This window comes from Falco naumanni, chromosome 8 (assembly GCF_017639655.2).
Source record: "Falco naumanni isolate bFalNau1 chromosome 8, bFalNau1.pat, whole genome shotgun sequence".
Classification (NCBI taxonomy): Eukaryota; Metazoa; Chordata; class Aves; order Falconiformes; family Falconidae; genus Falco; species Falco naumanni.
In genome coordinates, this window is record NC_054061.1 from 18,403,474 (window position 1) to 18,427,511 (window position 24,038).

The 24,038-nt window shown below is 40.2% G+C and overlaps 1 protein-coding gene across 3 annotated transcripts in view; it reads left to right on the forward strand.

Annotated features, from left to right (window-relative positions):
• Positions 1–3,559: 3,559 nt before the first annotated feature.
• Positions 3,560–24,038, forward strand: part of RANBP17 (RAN binding protein 17) — a 163,398-nt gene continuing 142,919 nt past the window's right edge. For 2 of the 3 annotated variants that reach the window (XM_040602990.1, XM_040602992.1), the window contains exons 1-11: positions 6,236–6,277; positions 7,208–7,354; positions 8,280–8,370; positions 9,646–9,812; positions 13,199–13,264; positions 13,781–13,885; positions 16,484–16,649; positions 19,249–19,322; positions 19,778–19,897; positions 20,155–20,301; positions 21,415–21,587. In XM_040602990.1, coding sequence (XP_040458924.1) covers positions 6,251–6,277; positions 7,208–7,354; positions 8,280–8,370; positions 9,646–9,812; positions 13,199–13,264; positions 13,781–13,885; positions 16,484–16,649; positions 19,249–19,322; positions 19,778–19,897; positions 20,155–20,301; positions 21,415–21,587 — 1,283 coding nt within the window. In that variant the 5' untranslated portion in view covers positions 6,236–6,250. Of the gene's footprint in view, positions 3,655–6,235; positions 6,278–7,207; positions 7,355–8,279; positions 8,371–9,645; positions 9,813–13,198; positions 13,265–13,780; positions 13,886–16,483; positions 16,650–19,248; positions 19,323–19,777; positions 19,898–20,154; positions 20,302–21,414; positions 21,588–24,038 lie in introns of those variants that run through there. The other variant, XM_040602991.1, reaches the window with a different exon arrangement.

Sequence of the window (24,038 nt, forward strand, 5' to 3'; positions counted from 1 at the left end):
CAAATGAATGAATTACATTACTAAACCAATTACTAAATATATACTGGCAATATATACTGGCATGGACTAGTGTGTGGCACAGAAAATAATCTTGAAATCATTAGCCACAGAAATAAATTAGAATTCTTCAGGGCCTTTTGCTGTTGTTAATGTAAAATTAAAACCAGAAAGAATGTTTCAATAAGAAAATATGCAGCAGAACCATATCAAACACCAGTCTGCAAGTGTTTGGCCTGATGGACTATGTCTATTTAAACAAAACTAACCTTCCCAGAGCAAAGGGTTCTAAATTAAATATACTGCATTTCTCTCTGTATCGTTTTTTTTTCTGTATTTAATCATTTGTTGTAAATTATCAGCCATTCCTTTCAGTAAGAAAACTGCATTTTAGGAAAACTCCCTGCCTGATGCAAAAAAAAGAAGGAACACTGACACTCTGAACATTTGCTAGTTCTTTCGGGGGTGGGGAAGAACTGGCTGGCTTTATTTATATGCTTTAATCAAGTCACAAATTAAAAAAGCATAGAGAAGATTCGGCCTTCTCTAAGCAGTGTGGCAAATGAATGGATCTAATTGTGAATGCATTGCCTGTAGCCACAGATCTATTCACATAATCCAAAGTAACAGCAAATTCAGGAAGTTGGTTCTATTCCACCTAGCAGAAAATGAGGCAGACTTGAGCTGGAAGCTGTGTACTAACACTGCGGAGACGTCTCAATACTCGTGAGCCAGACCTAAACCCCTTCTTTAATTCAGCTTCTACTGAACACAGCAAGAATTTTGTTGTTATCTTCCATGGAAGCGAGGGTGAATTTCACGGTACAACTTCCTCCTGTCAATGCCTGTCACACAAGCATCTTCACTGTGTCATTTCCCCGTCCCACGTAAAGACAAAGGAATTGTATAAAAGTTGTTAAATCAATTACACTCCTTAATGCAGATTTGTCCATTGGGCTAGGGCTCTGACATAGTCTGGGGTAGTTTCACAATCTAACATTCTTACTTGCCATGTTAAATCTCAGGAGTTATGTCAGGTATTAGTCTAGGAATCCATTAATTCTTTAGCTAGACAGTGTGTGTGTGGGGGGGGGGGGTTTCCCTTAAAATAATCAGGCTACAGTTGACAGAAATCAGATACAGAAATGCAATTGCCTGTGTCTCAGAGATTAAAATGATTCAACCGATGATTAAATAACAAATAGTCATGCGGCTGCACTATGCAGCTAAGCACTCAACTGAGCAAGTCTTCCTGGCCTACCTCATGGTACCAGCTTTGTGCTTTCAACTTCTCCGTGCTCATCCATGGGCACAGAAAGGAGGCCCAGGCTGGAGGGCAACAGGTGTTTCTGGCTAAGAAGAACCACACTCGCTCCAGACAAGCTGGAAATGGCTCATGGCTGCAGAAGCCACAAGCTCTCACTCAGACTTAAGATACATATGCTGTCCGCAGGTTATGTTCAGCTTTTGAACTATTTAACTTACTAACCTAATTTCTGCATGTCTTTGCATAGCTTAGTGGCACAGCCTAGGCTCTGCTTACATGGTCAAGGTCTCTGAAGGATATGCAAAAGCTTCCTTTTACCTTTTCAACCTGTATTGGCAAGCTGCTTCTGGCTCTTTGGACAGTTTGTAATTGTATTGCATCAGAGAGTTTCCCAAATTTTCTACACTATAATTTATGGCTGACTTTTCTCACCCCAAGTCACCATTTCATTCCCTATTCCTCAATCCCAGGAATTCTTGTTTTGATCTGCACCTCTGCTCTCCTTTTAAATCCTTTCTGGTTTTTTTCTTCTGCGTATCATCAGTCCTTTTATTCTTCTCCTGGTATGTTTTGTGACTTTTCCTTTCTTTTAGACTATGGCTATAGGTAAATGATTCTGTATCTTCACAGGGTAAAGGATGAAAACTTGGGTTAAGGCATATTCCAGGACTGAGGCAGTCATTAGGGGACTGGGTAATCCGAGCCAGCTTTTCAAAAACAATCCCTTTGACTTTTGGAAGTGCCAGCCACCAAAGTCAGTTGTGAGGGCAAAATAAGAGACTCCATTTAAAACCATCATCCATTTTGATTTTGCTTCATTCTCCAATAATTACTGAAGGTATTTTGTACAAAAGTGTATGGTTCAGTGATGGTATCATCATTCAACTATGATAGTTCATGTACAAAGAAATTACTCTTCCTGCCCCAATTAGATTGTCATAACTGTTTCTTGACCTCGCTGCTAGAAGGCAAATTCAGCTAGGAATACATCCAATTCACTTTTGCATTCCAGGTCTAAAGCAGCTTCCATTTCCAGAGGAATTCTACCAGTCTGGGCCTCTTTTGGCCCATGTGGGCCATGGAACAGCAGGGGAACATGAATAATCTTACACAAACAGCTCAGGCCCTGCATCATCTGTTAACCAGCACAAAAAAACAACACGGACTTTTGACCACCGTGGTGTTCAGAGCTGGGAAGGTCAAGGCAAAAATTCTTCCTGCTGTGTTAAAACATCAAACAGCACTGTGCTCAACAAAAATGTCAAGCTTTTTGGGTGCAATACTCATAAATGCTGTCAGCTGGCTATAGCAGCAGTCCTCACTGCCTCTTTTCCATGTCACTTTATCATTACTTAATCCTCCTTCCTGCCCATGCCACTGACTCCAGAAGCGTCTTGTGAAGAGAGCTGTCCGGCTCCATGCTGTATAGAACCACTGCTCACCTTTAGCAGGTCAAGGAATACAGAAATGCTTCTCTTTCTTTGGGCCTTTCTTAGGTTTCTTCATTAGTGACAAAAGCTTGTTGCTTTCCGATTGCTTATGATGCAAAAGTGAACGCGCACGCAGTCTGTGCCAGGCTCAGTAACCCACACCTCACCACCTCACCAACTCCTGCCAAAGGCAGCCGTTCAGGTACCAACAGTGTCGCCTTTTAGGAAGACAACCACTCAATCTAGTGACAGGGAACGCACCACCCTTTGGTGCTGCCCCAACAACCACCTCAGCACCACAGGCTTTAGTTTGGACCTTTCAAGAAGCACAGATAGAGCAGCACCATGGTGGCTTGGCTCATGGTTATTGACTGTTGATTTATAAATGTAGGGAATTAACGGTACATTGAATTACATCCATGCAACTTGTGAACTGCTGGCTGTGAAACTGGGAGTATTCTTAAAACCTCTCGTGGACTGTGTGATATGAAGCTCTGACGTTCACTGAGGGAAGCTCTCCTTTCTCTGGTGCTGTCACAACCTGGGAGTAAATTCTTGGGAAACGGTGTCTAAACCTGCCCTGCGCAGGCAGAGCCAAATGCAGACTTACAGCAGCACCTGAACGCGGTACCCAGCGACAATCACGGCCCTTCCAGTCAGGGCTGTCGCTTCGCCCGGCTGCCGCCCCGGAGCGCCAGGAGCGCCAGGCGGGCCCGCGGCCGCGCGGGGGCTGCTCGGACAAAATGGCGCCTCCCGCGCGCGGCGCCTGTTGGCCCCGGTGGGGTCGGTGCCGCGCCCCCCTCGCGCCGGGCAGCCCCTGCCCGCGCGCCGCCGGCCCCGCCCCTCGCCCCCGGCCGGCCCGGCGCGGCTCGGCACTGCCCCCTAGCCCTGCCGGGGCCCGCCGCCCCTCCCTGCGGCCCGCGCCCCGCGCCGCTCGGGAAGATGGCGCTGCGCGTCCAGGTCAGTGCGGCCGGCGCGGCATGGCAGGGGGCAGCGGCGGGGGCCGGGGGGGCGCGGCGGGCCGTGCGGGGCCGCGGCCGCGGGGGGGCCTGTCGGCACGGCGGAGGGCCGGGGGGGCACAGGGAGGTGCTGGGGAGACGTGGGGGACGAGCGGGGCGGCTGCGGCCGGGCGGTGCAGGGGACCGGGCGGTGCGGAGCTCGCCCCGGCGGAGAGGCGGGCGCTGCCCGGGCAGCTGCGGGCCGTGCTGGGGTGAGCCGGAGCCCGTCGGGGCGCTTAGGCGAGGTCGCGGTCGCGGGTGGGCTGGGGGCGCGGGAGGCTGGCGGGGCTGGTGGGGGGCGGCTGGAGCCGTAAATGTCCCAGTGTGGGCGGGGTGCGGGCCGGTGTGGCGCTGGGGGCGGCGGGGCCGGCCGGAGGTGGCGGTGGGTGGGTCTGTGTCTCGCCCTGGAGTTTGCTCGGGACCCGCTCGCTGTGCGGCTGCAGCCCGCCTGCCTGAGGTAGCCGCACCTGCTCGCCTGCGGCCACTGCTTCCTGAGGGCGCCGCCGCGGCCCGGGCAGCCCCTCCGCGGGCCGTGGCCGAGGGAGCGGCAGCGGGCGGCGGGCGCGGGGCGGCGGGACCCTCGGCGGGGCGTCCGGCCCGAGCCCCTCGCCGGCGGCGGGATGGCAGGCAGCGAGCCCGGGCAGCATGAGAGAAGCCATTTTAGGCGTTTATTTAAATACGTGGGTGCCAGGCATAGTACATAAAAGGACCACTGAGATACCTTTTGTTAACACCTCATACCCAAATCCGTATTTTTCTTTTTCCTTCTTTTTTTCTTTTTTAAACACTGGTGTTTCAGCAGTGATGCCTGTCCTGTTGCTCTCGCGTAGAGCTGGAACTTTATTAATAGAATGTTTTCAGTCAGAAAATGCTGATTAAAATCAAAATGTCTGTGGGAATTTGTCGGTGTCAGCAAAACTTTGATCAGGAACCTACCTGGTTGCCTGCCAGTGTGCTGGGCTCCTTGGCCGCCTGCCTGGTGGGCTGCGCCGGGGCTGGCTGCAGCGCTTCTGGCCCTTGGTCCTTTTGCAGCCTGGTGGGAGCTGCCACCGTCTTCGGAGGGCTGGAGAGGTGGGACCAGAAGGATCTGAAGAACTTCATTTAACTTAATCTTGACTATTACGAAAGTGTGACAAGCAAGGGGGGGGAAAATTCACTGTATCTAACGTTTTCATAAGGATGCCATTCTGTTTCTTGGAAAAAGTTACGCTTTGTGATGGAAAACGCAGCTTTTTATACAAGTCTGTTTCCACTCCTGACTCACTTAAAGCAGCCAGCATCTAACTGCTAGATCCTCTTCACTGACACAATAGTTGTTTTCTTAGGCATCACCTTTCAGCTGTTGATAAGGGTTTGAGTAAAGGAGGTATCCAAAGGCATCAGTTTCACGTGTTCTGCCCTGCTATAAAAAAGGGATTGTGGCAGTCAGCTGTTTTCTTGAAGGAAGTGTATATCTAATATAGAGAGCCAATTTTTCACTTCTCATTGGTTTCTATGAGTAATTTTTGGTTGATAAGGTTAAATAATACCTGTTGCTCAGCTGAGTTGCTGTCATCCACGTGGTTGTATTTGCTGATTTCAGGTTGCATTTTTTGGTTTCATGATCAGAATCAAGGAAAATCAGCATGTTTCCTCAATACTACACATAAAATACAACCCAGAGAGCATCTAACAATGTCCTTGGCAGCCTGAGAATTCTGAGTGATTTCTGGCCGTACCTCCAGCCCACCAGTAAGAAAATTTGTCATAACGTTCTCCTGAGACCAAACATGTCCAGATAAAGCATTTCAAAGTGCTGCAGGTCATCAGTCTCAATATCTGATAAACCAGCTTGTCTCTGAGGGTTGTTACCTAGTTCTCGTTCAGGCTTGCTTTAAAAATGCCCTCATTGTCCTTCAGGTAAAATGCTTCACAGTTTTAACTTGTAAACAAGGAATTAGTTCTGATTCTTAGCCTGAATTTCAGTGTAACCTTAATATATTAATACAGTGCATTAAAAGTGCAGAAATTCTTGAAATCCACTATTAATTCTTCGTAAATCCACTGTTAATTCTTTGTGTGTAAATTATTGCTTAGCCAGCTTATAAATGGTTTCCTAATTTAATGCCAGTTAGCAGACAGGTGATTTCAACCTTAGTGACAGGGTTGATATCCCAGTTGCATTCTGGACGTTCTCAAACTTACTGCCAAGTTTGTCCAGACTTGAAAGTCAATTTTCAGATCAGATATAGGAGAGTCTTCAACTTTTGCTGGTTATGATGTGACAATTTGGTTCATGCTTCTCAGATGGTATTGGAATTGTTCCGTTAGGGAAACATGCATTGCAATTTCCATCTGAAAACTATCTTTGCTAGATGTCCTTATTCCCATGTTTTACCCCAACTGTGTGCTGTATTACATTTTCCCTAATGTAATTTCCCTTGCATTTATGCATCTTAATTTTCACTTTAATTTGCATGGATCTTGCTTCATTTAAAATTGTGTTGCTGGGGTTGTTACCTGTTCCTTATTTTCCTCCACTCTCTCTAACCATAGCGGGGGAAGAACAGAAACAAAGGATGTCTCTGTTGGGCTCAGCCTTTGAGGTATTTGATCTGCTTATTCCAGAAGCAAATGTGCTATTTCTTAACATTCCTTCAAAAGAACAAGTACATGGCTACTTTTGGACTGAAGATCAGGGACTCTTAAAATGTTGTCATTACTGAAATTCAGAAAAAACTGATCAAAGCCAGGGATTTCGCATGCATAACAACAACAAAAATGGTGAAAAGACCATGTGTGGGTTTTTTGGTTTTGGTTTGATTTGGTTTTTTTAATGATAAGGTGGCTTTGGAAACCTGATGGATTCTAAAACTTCTGTTTGTGTAATGATTTTGAAATACGCTTAAAGGGTTAATCTCTCCTGTGAGACAGTGACTAGTAGATATAAATCATGTCCCTAGCATGGGAGAGAGATATTTCACACACACACCTTTACCAAACAGAACTTTTTCAGCTTCTAAGTAGAGAGGAATTTTAGCTCTTCTGTTGCTACAGTAGCTTCTGAATTGTCCCATCTTTTGCTGGTATTTGTATCAACAGATACAGGCAATGCTAATTTTTACCAGGTATAGTAATTTGATGAGTAATTACAGCTTTTAAAATGAAATTTGCCGGTAGTTTTCCAAGCAACGTAGCTCAAACTATTCACTGTTCTCTGTCTCTTCATCTCTCCTTGGAAAAGCCATGGACTTCTCATCTGAAGACTCAGAAAAACAGAGGGATTGAACCATATTAAAAAATACTTTGGTAGCTGAGAGAATAAGAAATGGCAACTTAATTTTCAGAGTTATTTTTGTCTTCTTGTCATAGAAAGCTTCCTGGGTTTCGGTAATTCAAATGTGAATCAACTGGAAAACTTAGCATAGGTAGCAGTTCATGTTACTGGTGTAGTTTCTAGGCTTATAAACACTTGAAGAGGTCTGATGTGGTTGAAAAGTCTTCATGGAAGTTTCACTTGTGTTCTTTCCTAACAGAGTCTGGCAGAACTGGAAGTACTATGTAACCACCTATATGAAGGAACTGATCTAGCACAACGAATGCAAGCTGAGAAGGTACTTTTGGAACTTATTGATAGCCCAGAATGTCTTAGCCAATGCCAGCTTCTATTGGAACAAGGAACAGTAAGTATCTGAAAGATGTGTTATCCATAAATGTCATTATGCTTGTGGAAACTCACATAGGTTTCTCAGTCGTGGGCATTACTGTGTCAGTACAATAAAGGCAAAATGCTTTTCTCTTTTTCGTACGTACTCTGTTTCGTAAACGATTCTAGAAGTTTTTTCATTTGGAGGTGGCCTTTGTATGAGTGACAATACCTTGCATTGGAGACGTCAGGGACAAAAAGAGAAAGCATCTTAGCCTTTGGTACTTTCAGAATGATTGTGATCAGGGATTGTGTCAACTGTAGAGCAGTGTTGGGACACAATGTGGTATAATGTGATGTTTGAACATCGCTTTGTTCTTGTTTCTGGCTATTAGCTAAAATGAAAAAATATTTAAAAAATTTCCCTAAACTGTTTATCTGTTTGTTAGTTTAAACCATTCTTTTATCATTAGTCAGTTTCATTTTTGGTGTTTGATGTCACGCTGAACTCTGGATAAAGTGATAGGGGAGTTGATTCTCACTTGATGGTCCAAGCTGAGTATAGCATACTTCTTGCTGTGTTTTTCAAATAATGCAAAAAGAGAAAGAAAAAAGGAAACACATGAAAAAATATCTTTAATCCAGGGCTACACCCATGGTAAAAGTGATTTAAAATAGGTTTCAGAACTGAAGAACTCCACTGAATAGTGAAATTACTTTGAGATGAATGCTTTCCATGAAAAGGGATGATAGTTCTAGGTTTTCACTTTTTATTAGTGTTTTGTAATTTATGTTTGTGGTGAAACAAAGTTTTTATTAAAATACATCTTTTATAAATTTTTGGTATACTTAACAAACATAACCAAAACCTGATAACCAATCTGGTTTACTGATTATTTATCAGGTTTTGAATTATTTCCCCTGCCTGTTTTTGAATAATGTCTTTTGATGTTTTTTTGTAGACATCCTATGCTCAGCTTCTAGCAGCAACATGCCTGTCTAAGCTTGTAGGCAGGGCATCTCCTTTACCTATCGAACAAAGAATTGATATTCGTAAGTAACATTTGTGGTTAAAATTTTATTATATTAGTTGGATATAAAACTTCATGTTAACACACTAATCATTCAGTGGATATTCCGGTTTTTTCTCTAGTTCTTTCCATTTACAAAGCCTGTTATTCATAAGGTAGTAATTGTGAGAGTGAACATAAAAGTGATAATGAGATCTTTCCTCATTTCTCTGGTGTTAGCTCACAAATAGCATTTCCTGGTTTTTAAATTAAAATAAAGATGTTAGCTCAGACTACTTCATATTTAAAAAAACCCACTAATTTTTTCAAGATAGACTTTGTATTTATCCCACAAGATGCTAAAGAGATTTAGTACGTGTTTGTAAAGAATGAAAGTTGCAGATACTGCTAGTACACCCGCCCGTCATTTAGATGTAACATTGCTCATGATCAGCTCTTAACATCTGTGATAGTCATGCCAGGGCAGGTTCTTACTTGCGGTATATCTTCTAAGAGTAAGCACTTTAAGTTTCAATTTATAGTATAAGTGTTAACTTTCAGTGAAAGGCTTTGCACAAGAAGAGTATCATTTGATTTAGGTTTTTAGAAAATCTGCACTGTTCTGTCAGGTCTGTGGATAGTAGTACTCTGAATACATGGCTGAGGATCTGCTTCTGATAAGATTTCAATGCTTTTTTAGGTAAAAATCAACTAATCAATATAATATTAATAATAAATATTAATTATTATTTATAAATAAATTAAATACAAATAAATATTTAAAAATAAATATTAAATAATTGAATGATAAAACAAATAATAAAATAATATTATACATTTAAACAGCTTTTGAAACGGGTTAACTTCCTTCTAGTTAGAGAGGAGTTTGTGCAGCTGCAGTATGAGTTACTCAAGGCGATGTTCTAGACTGAATTGAGAACGTTCAGTAGGGTCTTTTGTATGAAAAAACTTCTGTGGATCTTAAGTTGGCTGTGAAAACTGCTGCTGCAATGAAATAATCGGTGCCCAGTATACAGGACCATAACTGAACATTACTCCTGTTTTACCTGCCAGTTCTCTGAATTCACAAACTGTTGTCGTGTGTGTCCTAGAGTAATGATCATGTCTGTAACATGCTTCGTGCTACTGAATGTTTAGCTGTATTTAATGATTTAATGTAACTCAGAGTTATTGTACATTAAAATGATAAGAATATAGAGTTTTTAAAAAATCCATGCCTTAAGTTTCTATTAGAACCATTTAATTATTTTTCTTTACAGAAGACTTGTGTTGCTTATTTTAAAATGCTTCTTTACAGGAAATTACATTCTCAACTATGTAGCATCTCAACCCAAACTGGCTCCTTTTGTCATCCAAGCTCTTGTTCAAGTCATTGCTAGAATTACAAAATTAGGATGGTTTGAGGTACTGAAAGATCAGCTCATCTTCAGAGACATTATTGCTGATGTAAAAAAATTTTTGCAGGTAGGAAACAATTGTTCACTTCTGTCATTTTTTTCTGTTGGGACCTCTTCATTTTTAGTGATCGGCATGTTAATGTCAGTTAGTTTTTATACACTCGGGTGGAAAAAGTGTGAAGAGCATTGCCTAAAATGGAAGATCACCTTACAGTGAAGAACCAGAGTGGGTTTGATACTTGTGTGAGACTGTGGGTTTGGACGCCTCACAGCATTCATAGCGCTGCCATGTTTTTTTGTTGGTTTTCTTTTTCCAAAGCACTGTTTCTCTATGGTTGTAAAACATAGCCACTGTTTTCTATTTACTGCCTTAATTTTTTTGAACTGATGTGGAGTTAGATTTCTAGTAATATTAACTCCAGTTATGTGGTTAGAAACACTGGTAGTGCACCATCTGAAGGGTGAGACTGTCAAATGTTATAAAGAATTAATCTGATTGTGCTATTTGTAATAGCCACTGCTAAAACTGTGCGGAACTAGTTCAAATGTATTTTTTTCAAGTGGCTGTCATGGAGAGTTGATCAAAAAGATACCTTTACAAACTATTTGTTGGAATGTTCACTGTTACAGTCTTACATTATTGCTTTTCAGTGTAAGCAGTGGGACTCCACCAGCACTTAAATTTTTAGCAAAAATCACTAGATAACCTGGCTTCTGAAGTTACCAACGAAACTTCAGATAAAGTTTCAGATAAAGTTAGATAAAATAAAGATAGAACTGTGGTACACAGAATTGCAAGACACTATATCTATATGTTATATGGTTGTGGTCCTTGTTTGCCCCATTCTTTTTTGACTTTGAGAAGCTGATGATTCATACATGTGCATGGGTACTTAGATACCTGCATGTATGTCTGTATGTTCACTTTCCATACGTGTAAAGAGGAGTAGAATAAAACCCCCAAAACATTCTATCTCTCCTAGGATTATGCTGTACAATACAGGGAGACAGATAATAAATGTATGTTATTTAACATATCAAAGGAATTATGCATTCCAGGTAGGACTGTGGGGGAGTTTGGGATGAAAGATAACTCATCTTCCCTCTCAAGTAATTTGATGAGGCAGAAACGTTCTTGTTTTACACTTCCTTCCACATTATTTACTGTTCCCCCACTGCATTGGTCACTGGTACAAAGAAGGTGCATTACAGGATAGAGAGGTGATCTTGGTATATAGTATTTGAAAATTGGAAATAATTTCTCCTAATGTCAGAGTGCAGTCATTTGCTGTGGACTGTTCGCTATGCAAATTTACATGTCACATCTAGAATAAGTACCATCAGGCACAGTGCCTAAAGATACAGGATATACAGCATCTTCTGCAAATTAAGTTTGGAGAAATTGATTTGATGTCATGGGTTATTAGCCAGATTTGGTTATTTCATACATTTAACATGTATAAAATGGTTCTTAGTAAGTTTTCTGGGAGATGGCTAATCTGCTTTAAAAGTTAATACACTCTTTCTGAGTGTCCCTGTGAACGTAAAGCCTGGTACTTATTTTGAGAAAAAATAATCAGAAAATTTAAACTATTCGGAGATTTACTTGCAAAATGATCCAGTATGTGTGGTGATCCTGGCAACTCAGCAAGAAAACGTGAAGTTAATAGTTTATGTTGCTTGCCAGTGAGTTTCTCATTTGTTTTTCAGTCTTACATTGTTTATAACACTGTTCAAGTTAATGTACTTTTTGAGTTACATTGGGAATGTCTAATAAAAGATAAGTTGCAATATTCTGTTTATTAAAAAGAAACTCAAGTATACTTCTCCATCGTTTTGCAGTTATTTTTATGAATGTACTGTAATTGGATTTTACATTTATTATTAAAATGATTGCAGTGTGACTCTTCAGTGTGTAGCTCATTAAAAATAGAGATTTAAATACAAAATTTAGCTTCTTAGGAGATTTCTTTAGTTAAATTAAGAATTCCTGTAGAAAAGAAAATTAAGCCATAGATCTACTAGTGAATTAAATTTTAGATAAAAATTGAAAAAATAATCCCTAAGCAATACTAATATATGTTAATAATTAGCATATGGTAGTTTCAAATACATATGCATTAGCATTCCAGATTGACGTTCATTCAGTGTAAATTTGAATGTGATTTAATATAGCAAAAGGGATTAGCGGCTGGGTCTGCAGTTCAGTTCCCAGCTCCTTCATAATTCACCACGCAGCTTTTCACACCTGTCAAAAAGGGGAGGTTGCTTTTTCCATTTTTGCAGGTTTGTGCAATCTAAGGAACATTCATATAGACTATACTAAGAATTTGAAATGTAAAAGAAAGTTGTGTTCATATTACAGTATAGGATGTTTAATCTTACTGCATGCAGATAGGGCAGCAATACAAACGTTGCCTGAGAGTTCTCTGAAATTTCCTCTTCTGATTTGCTTTGGCAAATGGTAATAAAAAATACACAACAGCGAAAAGTTAGGCCCTTTGGTAAGTTGCCAGATTCTTCGTTAGTGGAACATCGGGTGATCTTCAGAGTTGCAAAAATCAGTGTGATTGTGACAAATACCAGGAAATTTTTGATAGGGATGACATTGCTTTTTGGGTACCAGGGGAGCTGAGGCTGCAGACTGCAGCTGTGAAAGTAGAGCTAGCTTCCCCCTGACTCAATGGCAAGGCCTAACTGCGGTTGATTTTAATTGTTTTTTAAAAAGCAGATTTAATTTTTCTATAAATGCTTTGTAGTAGCTCAGTGAAGACAGCTAAATTTTATTAAATAAATGCAAAATTCTGCATTGTATCTAAATTTCAAAACATTCCAAGAACTTAAGTATTGATGATCAGATCGCACCATCAGATGCTACTGCCTCGCTTTTTAGACACAAGGTCTCAGAGACTGACTGTATCATTCAGTTCAAACTAGCGCACTGTATACCTCTGTGGAGAAAAGAGAATTGGTGTGGTTTTTTTATAGTTAGCATTTCAGAAGGTTTTGGGTTTTTTTTTTGTAGGATGTACTGTGATCTTCTTCATCCATGATGGCTTAATTATTTTTAATGGTTTGGATTTCATTCAGTTTGCCTTATCAGCTTGAAAATACTGAACAGACCTGTGAGAAGTGTCTAATAGTGAATTTCTAGACTGTGGTTACTTAAGAGTCTATCTTCAGACGTGTTTTTCTTATCACACAATTCTTAAAATTTACAATAAGAGTTTTGCTTTTTTCAGAGCTGATTAGGGAGTTTGAAGGTCTAGTTCTATTAGTGTTGATAGAATTTGGCATGAAAGCCTTCTGAACAGCTTAGGATATATCGGCCTAAAAGTTGTTCTTGATTCAAGGAATGTTTGAAAATACGAATGAAATCTGATTCTAGAAATGTTGGAAAATGCTAACTGCAAGCCATGATGTTTGAGCAACGCTGTCTGTTTTTTTCTGTAGGGCACTGTGGACCATTATATAATAGGAGTAATGATTCTCTCAGAACTGACTCAGGAAATGAATCTAGTAAGCACGTTTGGTTGTTTTTTTCCATCTGCCAGGGATGCATGTATTGCTGATAAAGCTGTGTGTTGAATGTTTCTGCCCTTCATAAAAATGTTTGGAGGAACATTTCTTAGACATGAAAGGATTAATACACCTTCTTCCCTACCGAAATATAAAGAGGAAAAAGAAATTTAATGCAGGGAATCTACCTGTACCAGATACATACCATACCTGATACAGGGTAAAGTTTCTCTCATCACAGTCACTAGAACTAGCAAAGCAAAGTGAATTTTATTTCTGCTAATGATTTTATTTTGCTTGCATCTTAACCTGGGGAAGTGCCTCAGACCTTTCCATCCAGAGAGACAACCCTGAAAGGAAAAAAAAGGAGGCGCTTGAGGAAGCTGTCAAGATTTGTGTTTAGTGCTGGACTATAACTTTCATTTCTAGTCTCAGATAATTAACCTGCCAGGTATACTTATCATCTAGTTTTAGCAAAGAAGGAGCATTTGTTTATTCTGTCCTAACTTTTCTTAGGTTGATTATTCGAGACCTTCAGCAAAACATCGTAAAATAGCTACCTCGTTTCGTGACACCTCTCTAAAGGACATACTGATGCTCGCGTGTTCTCTTTTGAAGGAGGTGAGGCTCTTCATCTCTTCATAATTGAACCTAAATCGTTACATTATAATTGTCCCGGTTTGAGTACTTATTTTGTGAGTTGATGAGTTGTGTACTTAAATGGATTACGTGACACCCAGTTAAGCTCATGTGACCAAAACACGTTCAAAGACAATTCCAGTTGTCTTCTCTCCATATATCTCTTGCTGTCTGTCTCTCAATCTTTCTGTCTGTGCCATCTCTCTTTATATCTTGCCGTAAAGGGTGAGCAATACAAATTCTGAGCTTGTCATCTTTTTTTGATGTTTTTCTTAATTTAATTGAATCTCAGTTTTGCTGGGCCTACCATCTCAGTATTTGCTAAAAGAATTATTTACTGAACCCTTAGGAGCAACCAAGAGGACAGACAAATTGTCTATCTTGTGGTATTGCAGCACAGTCAAATCTGGCCAAGGGTGTTTTTCTCCTTCACTAGTTCCTTTATCCTCTCTGTAACGTTTTGGGGTAATTCAGCCTCTCAAGACCCTTGACAGGAGGTGGTGAAGAACAATGTGCTCTTAAGTTAGGTGTCTCAGGACCACGCAGGCTGAACTGAAACCACAGCTGGAATTTGCACTTTCCATTTTGTGCTGACCAAGACCTTCCATTACAGTGGAAGTGGCACCATGAGGTCCCTTTCTGTTTCTCTTAAGATCAAGCAACTTTTTGCTTTAGAGAGCAGCTTATTTTTTAAATGTTGCCTGATTTCTATTCTTTGACTTATTTGGGAGTGCTGGTTTATTCAGTTTTTCTGAAAAACTACTGAATTGGGTGTTGCAATTTGGACAGGTGCATTTAAGCTAAGAATTCAAGCACAGATGCTATCACTGTGGGTTAGTAGATAATGGCAGCAGTTACTTTCTGGCTAAAGGTATAATTCTTAAGGTTGAGATATGTGATTGAGGTACTGCTGTAAAAAGCGAGATAAGCTGTTTTAGCTTAGATTTCTTTCACAGTATGTTTTTAGTCTAGCTAGCATGTTTTGCCTCACATGTACAATAAATTTAAAAGGCACATGTCGTCAACTACCAGTGCTCAGGTGACCAGCAGTATATTTTCAATATAGAAAGCAATTAAATAATATGTAAGCCTTTGCTAATGAACACAAGATGTTTTAAATCAGTGTTGGAATTGCATATTACATATAATTCAAAAGAATCTGATTTTTTTGGAAGAATCTTCTTGGATATAGTAAACACCATTACACAGTTAATCTGTATGTAAGAACCTGTATCCTGCGGCAGCTGCTTCCTAGCTTTCTTCAAGTTCATGTGGTCTGCGGGTACTTTTTTGGTCTCTCGTATGTTGAAACGTTTGTCTGAGTGACATCACGCAGATTTCCAGACAGAAATACAAGAAAGTTATAATTAGTATCTTTACAATGCCAGCATCAGTATAAGAAACTGGGTTTAGAAATATTTCAGTGTCTATAATACACTGAAAAATACACTCAAGTAACAGATGTGGAATCATTAAAATATTCCCAAGAGTTTAAAAGTTACAGAGAGGGTCGGTGGTAAAACAGGTTATGTTTGTACAAGATGTACAGAAATTCAATGTTGATATCAAAGCTGAATTCATAATTTAGTGTCAATTCTAATGTGGTACAACAGTTGTCAAGTTCATGAGGCATCTAATGACACACAGTTGATTTTAATTGCTAACATACAAATTTTACAACTTTTTGTTAATGAGCTTAAGAGATGTGACTTTGAATCTAAATAAGAAGTAGATGAACTAGATAAAGTTGTTGCATTTGCATTTATTTTATTGTTTTCCTAGATGAAATGTCAATTTCTTTTTAATGCTCATGATCTGCATCAGTGACTAATGAATCTGATGTCTGTTTTCAGTGCCTTTATATAGTATGTGCCATCTTGAGGTAGTAGTGTTTTGCTTACAAAGTACCTTCTTATTCTGACACTACAGTGGTTATAAAGCAGTAGAGACAGTCTGCTGTATCTATAGAGGTGTTGTAAATTGTTACATTCAGATTACAGACTGTTAATTTCATTGTTTTTTAACACCAGGTTTTTCTAGACTTGCCAAAGGAAGAGTCTTTTGAGTATGCATGCTGTGAAACTTGTACTGTTTAGCGGTCTGGACATCAAACTGAAAAATAACCAATTGTTGAGATATTTTTTTACTCATATGATTTTAAACGATATCTGCTCCACACTGGTCTGGAGTAACTGAGAGAGAAAAACATGAAACCTTACAGTTTAATTCTTGCAGTGAACGTTAGCACTGTTGTAACAAACAGTGTCAGTGACATGCTGAGTTTTACCTAGAAGTATTTTATGCAAAAGGGTTTTACAAATCACTAGGCTTTTTAAAATTATGTACGCGTCTGGGAGCTGTAGCCTGACATGGTAGATGCCTCTGAGGTGGTAGTAATGATTTTCCCCTTGCCTTTAGGGAAAGACTATCCTTTTTTATTGTTGAAGAATTTGTTTTTCTCTTAGTATGTGTTCTTTTGCTCTAAACTGTGTAGTTTAATATCCAAACATTGTCCTTTTCAAAAATTTTTTTAAAGTACGTTCTGTGCAGGTGGCCTAACAAGATTTCTTTTCTCCTTAGCTTATGGCAAAACCTTTAACCCTTCAGGACCAACAGCAACAAAGTCTAGCAATGCAACTTTTGAAGCTTGTACTAAACTGCCTTAATTTTGATTTCATTGGAAATTCAGCTGATGAATCTGCAGATGACCTGTGCACTGTGCAGATTCCAACAAACTGGAGAACAAGTAAGAATCGTAACCGTTAGTAGTCTGAAGTCTATACCCGGTGGATTGTGTAACTTACTTAGTCACAATACCTGTAAAATAATTTTTAATGTGAAGTAGAGTTTTTTTGCTGGTGAGTTATTAGTAAACCTCTTCTGCTATTTCTCTCACACTTTTCTTATTCTTATTTTCACAGACAGAAATAATAAAGGTAGTCTATAACATAGATATTAACAGTAAATCAAATTATCCTAACTAGACACTGAATACAGTTCTCGTTCCTGGCATACGAACACCTTGAAGAGGTACAGCATGTGTAGTGTGTCTGTTTTCTCTTGACTTCTTCCTGTTGAGAAAACTGAGATTATTTTTTCTAGTGTGCTCTAGTATGTAGCTTGTTAATGAAGGCAGCAGAAGGGTTGTATCTTGGCTATTGAACTCCAGAGGTTTGGTTTCCTGGGCTTACGCAGTGCAGATGGTGGTCTACTATAAATATGTCTGTGATGGGTTGACTCTGGCTGGACTCCAGGTGCCCACCAAAGCCGCTCCATCACCCCCCTCCTCAGCTGGGCAGGGCAGAGGGAACACAACAGGAGGCTCGTGGGTCAGGATAAGGACAGGGACATCACTCAGAGGTCACTGTCACGGGCAAAACAGACTCAACTTGGGGAAAATTAATTTATTACCAATCAAATTAGAGTAGGGTAATGGCAAATAAAAACTAAATCTTAAAACACCTTCCCCCCATGCCTTCGTTCTTCCCAGGCTCAAGGTCACTCCCGATTTTCTCCCCCGCTGTCCCTGCCAGCAGGGGGAATGGGGCTGGGGTCAGTCCCTCACCTGCTGTCTCTGCTCCTTCCCCCTCAGGGGAGGGTCCTCACTCTCTGCCTGGCCCCAGCATGTGGCCCTCATGGGGTGCAGCTCCCCAGGCCCAGCCGGCCCCAGGGGGGTCCCCGCGGGGTCCCCAGCCCGTCCCCAGCCCTGTCCCCTCCCCAGGGGCCACAGGCCTTGCCCGGAGCTGTCCCAGCACCGCTGCCCGTGGGTCACAGCCCCCTGCGGGCACCCCCTGCCATGGGGTCTGCTCCCCCATGGAGCTCCATGGGCTGGGGGCACAGCCTGTCTGGCCGGGGGCTCCCCACAGGCTGCCGGGGGGTCTCTGCTCTGCGCCTGGAGCCAGCCCCCCCCGCCCCCCTACACTGACCTGGGGGCTGCAGGGCTGCTGCGCTCACACAGTCTCACCCGTCTCCTCTGGCTGCTCTTGCGCAGCAGCTGTTGCCCTTCTTCAATACATCATCCCAGAGTGCTGCCACCATCGCTGATGGCCTTGGCCAGCGGCGCATCTGCCTTGGAGCCGGTGGCATTGGCTCCATCAGGCACGGGGGAAGTTTCTGGCAGCAGCCCCTTTGTAGTCCCCCACTATCAAAACCTTGCCATGCAATGTCCAAGCTAGCTTTAATGAAATTGCCTTGGATAATGGATGCAGTTTGGCACTAGCAGCATGGAGCTGCTTGTCTGGTTTATCCCAGTTCTTGGCAAAATAAATGAGCCTGATGGGAAATCTGTTATGTCTAGCTAAAGCAGCTACACAGCTTTCCATACCCAAGGTGGGAGGTTTAACTCTGGCTTACCTGTAAGGCATGACACACTGTAGTGTTTTGATATTCCTCCTTATTTCAACAATACTGTTCTTCATTAGTTTCCATGTATAATTCCATTTCTCCTCCATTAATCTACAATAGCATCCAATTACAGTGTGAGGGATGAAGAGCAGTAATGTATGGCAAGCAGGGGAATACTGACAAAAGGCTGAATTTGGGCAAGTGACAGTAATATCCCAAGAACCCCTAGGAAGGAGAAAAGGATAGGTTTTCCCAAGATTTTAATTTAGGTACTTTAAATTGTCCACAGAGGGATCTCCCTGTAGTCATTAAACACAGAGAGTGCCTAAGGAAATTAACCTTTGTTATGTGATGCTTTATTTTACACAAGACTTCATATAAAGTAATGCTTATAAATGGAACAACTTTGAAATGTTACTTAATTTGTGGGATTACTTAATTAAGAATTATTGGTGAATTTTTTCTATCCTTGTGTTACCCCTTCATAAACCAGGATAATGGTACAGTTCATTTGATGTGATTCCGCAGTGAATTGGTAACTTCGTGTTTAAAGTATTTTTTTCTGTTTATCAGTCTGTAGACTTCAGGATAGTCCATGGAGCTTTTGTTAAAACCTTACCTTTGTTTAAGTACAGACTAAACTAATCCTTAGTATCTGGAACCTGTCTTGTCTTAGTATATTACTGTAGTAACTTGAAGAAATCAGTTTATGTGCATCTATTACAGAACAGAGTTCTGTAAGCAACTGACAAAGTATTGAGTCATCTGCAATTTAAGGGAAGTATTCTTTATGAGCTATACGGTAGATTAAATTGATAAAAAGAGAATAGTGCTTTGTTTAATATTGTACAATGAACTAATTAATGCATCTGTTCATAGTTTATTCTCAACTACAGTGATATCTCACTCATTGTTTTTGATAAATAGAAGATGATTATATTAAAGATATTTAATTATTGCTTGTAGAGAGTGATATAAAATCAACTTATCTTTTTCCGTAGTCTTCCTGGAGCCAGAGACCTTGGACCTGTTTTTTGATTTGTATCATTCCCTTCCACCAATGCTGTCTCAGTTAGTAAGTGACACATAGTGATTTACACTCAAGTAATTACAGAAAATAGTCTTTTTACATGCATACTTTGTCCAAAAGACCCTGTTTTATTCTGTGCATTAGCATGTTATGAGTCCCCTGACTCAGTGCCCAGTCACAATGACTCTTCTTTGAGCTCAACCCGAGTTGTCATTTCTGAATATGAAAGCATTCGAATCCTTCCTCCCGTAGTTCAGCACTACTCAGCCTCATAGAAAACATCCATCCAATTATTTTGAAGTCAGAAACTGTTATAAAAGGGAATTTTAAAACCGAACCATATTTTGTTCAATGATCATATAGACATTACTGCAAAAATAATCTTCAGCCACAGAATGAAATACAGACAGCAGTAGGTTGGATTGCTCCAAGCATTAAGAAAAGGTTATTCTGAAAGTTTAAATTCTTTTAATCTTAGATTATTTTTTGTTATTTTTCAGGCACTTTCTTGTTTAGTTCAGTTTGCTTCTGCAAGGAGGTCTTTATTCAGCAATCCAGAACGTGCCAAATATCTTGGTAATCTAATCAAAGGAGTGAAACAAATACTTGAAAATCCACAGGTATCTCTTTATTTTTTATTTTATTGATTTGAAATGCTAAAACAGTTGTGGATTTGTTTTTCTGTTTACAGTCTTGATTTATCTACTGAATCTATCAAACCCACTTTCAGCCAGACATCCGTTCGCTTTGATTTTTCTATTCAAAACAAAGCAAAACCTCTCTGCATATAACATTGTCACCTGATTAGCAACAGTGTTCATAAAATTTCTATTAGATTAAGCTTTTAACTTTTAAAAATTTGCTTTTTCAAATTTAGGGTTTATCTGATCCGGGTAATTACCATGAATTCTGTCGGTTTTTGGCTCGGCTAAAGACAAACTATCAACTAGGAGAGCTAGTAATGGTGAAAGATTACCCAGAAGTCATCCAGCTTATAGCAAATTTTACTATTACTAGTCTACAGGTAAGAATATATACAGAAGTATTCTCTTTTTTTCAGCTCTTGAATGGCAAAGAGGGCTAATTCTGGTTCTCTGTGTTGGTGTTTTTTGAGAAGGTGGTGGGGCTTGTCTTTGCATAAAAATATATTTTGGCAATGATGTAACTCAGATTTCTAGATTCTCTAGAGCTGGTTTCCACTCTTCCAATGAAGTTCAGTAATGGGAGAAAATGACAACTGAAGTAGGAGATAGATGGATGTTAATCCTCTGGCCGTAGTCCTCACCGTCAAAAAAAACAAAAAATCCAACAAACTATATCCTTTTTCCAACCCTAAAATACTTACACCTGTGCTCCCATGTAAACGTCGAAGTGCCTACACTGACTATATTCTTGAGTTCTGCCTTTGTGCAAATATATATATATATATGTACACACACACACACACACAGACTTGCCAATATGCTGAGCTGCTGAGTATGATGTTCCTTTGTGAGCTGGATTCAGAAGCTATGTGGAATGATGTCTAAATTTTTGAGGGACCTACATCAGTATGAGAAGGACTCATATCACAGTGATTTTTACCAGGTTTATTTTTAAAACACTTCAAGATGAAGACATGCACACTGTTTGAGTAATACCACAACTATTATTTTAGAATTTCTTCCAGGGTCTTTCTCTGGTCTTCAGAGTAACAGCTGAAGATAGCAACCCTTTAGGAGAAGATTTTGACTTTTGAATTCCTGAGTTGCCCGTAGCAGCTCCATAAGCTTGGACGAGAAAAGGAAGCTGAGATGCATTTTTGTTCTTCACATTTCCTGTTAGGTGGCTCTAGACAGTTTTCTGCTTAACATTCAGGATTTTTGAATGGCTCTTTTATGGCACTGAAGTCTTACCATGTTAAGAATCTAGGCCTAGCTCCGAGTTTTGAATCACGGATTTCACTTGAAGGAGGTGAGAGTGCCTACAAGTAATTCTGTATCCACGCTATGATGTGTGCCATAGTATGCCTCAGCTCTGACTGGGTCCTTCAGTAATTATGTGAATAAATAAGACTACTAAGAGAAAAGCATCATGTTTCACAACTAAAATTTTACACTGGGATGCTTTAACAGAAGTATGTTTTGTTTTCTTGTAGCACTGGGAGTTTGCTCCAAATAGTGTTCATTATTTGCTAACTCTGTGGCAAAGAATGGTAGCGTCTGTACCTTTTGTGAAAACGGCAGAACCCCACCTCTTAGATACATACGCACCAGAGATAACAAAAGCTTATATTACTTCTAGACTGGAATGTGTTCCTGTAGTTATAAGGTAAACTTGTAATTGCAACTTTAAAACTGTAATATGGAATGTTTAATTTTCTGATTTGTTGGCATATTGTATTTTGGCTATGTTTAAAATCTAACTACTCTGGTTCTGATTACCATGACGATTTCTTTAGATTATCTTAATTGGCTGCTACCATTTTACTCCTTTTGCTTATTAAATCCAGGCCAAAATCAAATGTAAATTCTTATTGTTTTTCCTCTCGTGGGCCTTTGTGTTTTCAAAAAAGCTTATTCCCCCCGTCCCTTCCTTGCTTTTTTTAAGACTATCTAAATTCACTATATTGTTCAGCTTTGACACGTTTTCGTGATGAGTCACTTTCTAGTGTTACAGAAAGTAGAGTAATGGGGAAAGCAGAATGAACCCCACACACAAGAAAGGGTGAGACCAAATAGAACAATTCAGAGGGGCAAGATTGAAATTGGCAGAGTAAAAATTTCTTAGTTTAAATCTTCTGTTTTCTACTTTAAGTAAATGACCTTATAGCCCACACTATGATACAGCAAATAAGAAAAAAGTGTTTAGATTGTTTAAAGGATTTAATTTTCTCCAAGGGCTTTTATGAATTCCTGCTAGTAGGATCTCATGTCAGAATACAGGACTGCAGAACAAGCCACATCTGCTTTTCCTTTTCGATTTTACATCACTGAGGTGATTTCATTTGCTCTGTTTATGTAAGGAACAAGTGCATTCAGCTTCACTGTTGTTGTTCTTTTGTCTCATCTTTGCCAGAATCTCACGGTTACAAATGATGCAATCTGTCATTTTACTGTTTAGTGACTAGGTTGGTGGGTTTGGCCGTGTGTTATCACCCTATGTCTGTTAAAGGCTGACTTCCTAATGGTTCAAAATCTTGAGCTTCTCTATCTTTGTCTTGGGAACAAGAATTAGTAGTACGTAAGGGAGCTTTCAGTGTTCCAGTGAGAGGGCAGCGAAGGACAAGCAGCTGCTGCAGGTGGAGCCAGTTTTCCTGGTTCTTCTGTCAACCAGCCTACACTTCTTTTGGCATTTTTATGTTCTTTTTTCAGGTTTTCTGTAATGGAATCTCAGGGTTGAACTTTCATGTCTCAGCTTTCTTCTCTACTCAGTGGTACATTCCATCTCAGCTTCCAGCACTGAAGCACTCTAGGGCTGAGCTGCTGGGTCAGGCCATCTGACATGACCAGCTCCATTGAAGTGTGTCATTGTCCTCATCAGCATCACCATCAGCACTGAAAATTCAGTTTCTTTCTTTGGCACTGGTGAGAGATTCTTCTGGATGTCCTTGTTATGTTGTGGAGGAGTAAGCTTTCTAATCTGTGAAAGAAGCCAACAGGGAAAAGATGAGGAAAGTGCTGATCTTCTCTTCTACCAGTCTGTAGTATTCTTAAGAGGGTCTTGGTAATGCAGTTGGCATGTATCTGTTCCTAGCTCTGAATGACTTTGTTACTCTGTTCTGTGATGAAGATATTTAGTGGTGGCATTTCCGTAGACAGCAATATCAAATGTAGACTTTAATATCAAACATCCATGCCATTCCTGAGAAACATGGGATGTCTAGGAGCTGATTGCATGAAGACTTCTTCAGTTTGCTCCAGGGAGATTAACTGGTATCTGTGCAAACAAATCCTGTTTTCTGGAATTACTATTTTTCTTACACACCAGTATATTCAATAATGTCACCCTCCATTCAGGAGCCATCGTGCGGTGTTTCAGACAGAAAAAGTAGCTTGGAGCAATGGAAGTGAAGTCACTTTTGCCCTTTTGGGGTTTGAATAGCTATTCTCCCTTCTGAGTAAGAGTGAGTGAAGAACTAGTGATTCTTCTACAACTGGTCTACAAGAGAATGTTTTTCTACAAACTAGGAGAAGAGCTTTTATTTCAGATATTTGTAAATACCTGAGAAGAGGTCTGTTTCAGGCCATCCTGAATATTAGGATTTTCAGTTGCTGTATATTTTTCAGTTTGGATGTTAGCATTGTTAGCTTTGATAGTCTTTTGGATATTGTCTTTAGGTTGTTTTCCTGTGCCACAAAAGGACAGCATGCTGATGAATAAACCTTTCCTATTGTGATTTGTGTAACGAGTATAGTTAAACTTTATGGCAAGAGCTGTTGGTCTCTTATAGACATCCCATGGGGTCACAGCTTGTTTACAGCAGAGTAAAATAAAGATTTATAAAGCAGTTGCATGGAATTTTACTGAAGCTTGCTTGTTGGCCTTGGTATCGTGGTCCCGTGCTTAATTTTATGAATATGCAAAATCCATTTCTAAGTACTCTGTTCTTTCCTCCCATCATCCTCTGAGAAGGATGCTGCTTGTTAGTATTCTGTTCAGGTACAGTGGACCTTAGTTCTTCAGATTTACCTTTCTCTGTTCATTATGCCAGCCTAATCTCCTCTCTTCTTTGCTTTTTAAAGTATGTGTTAAGAGGAAGGAGCAAATCGAATACTGTTC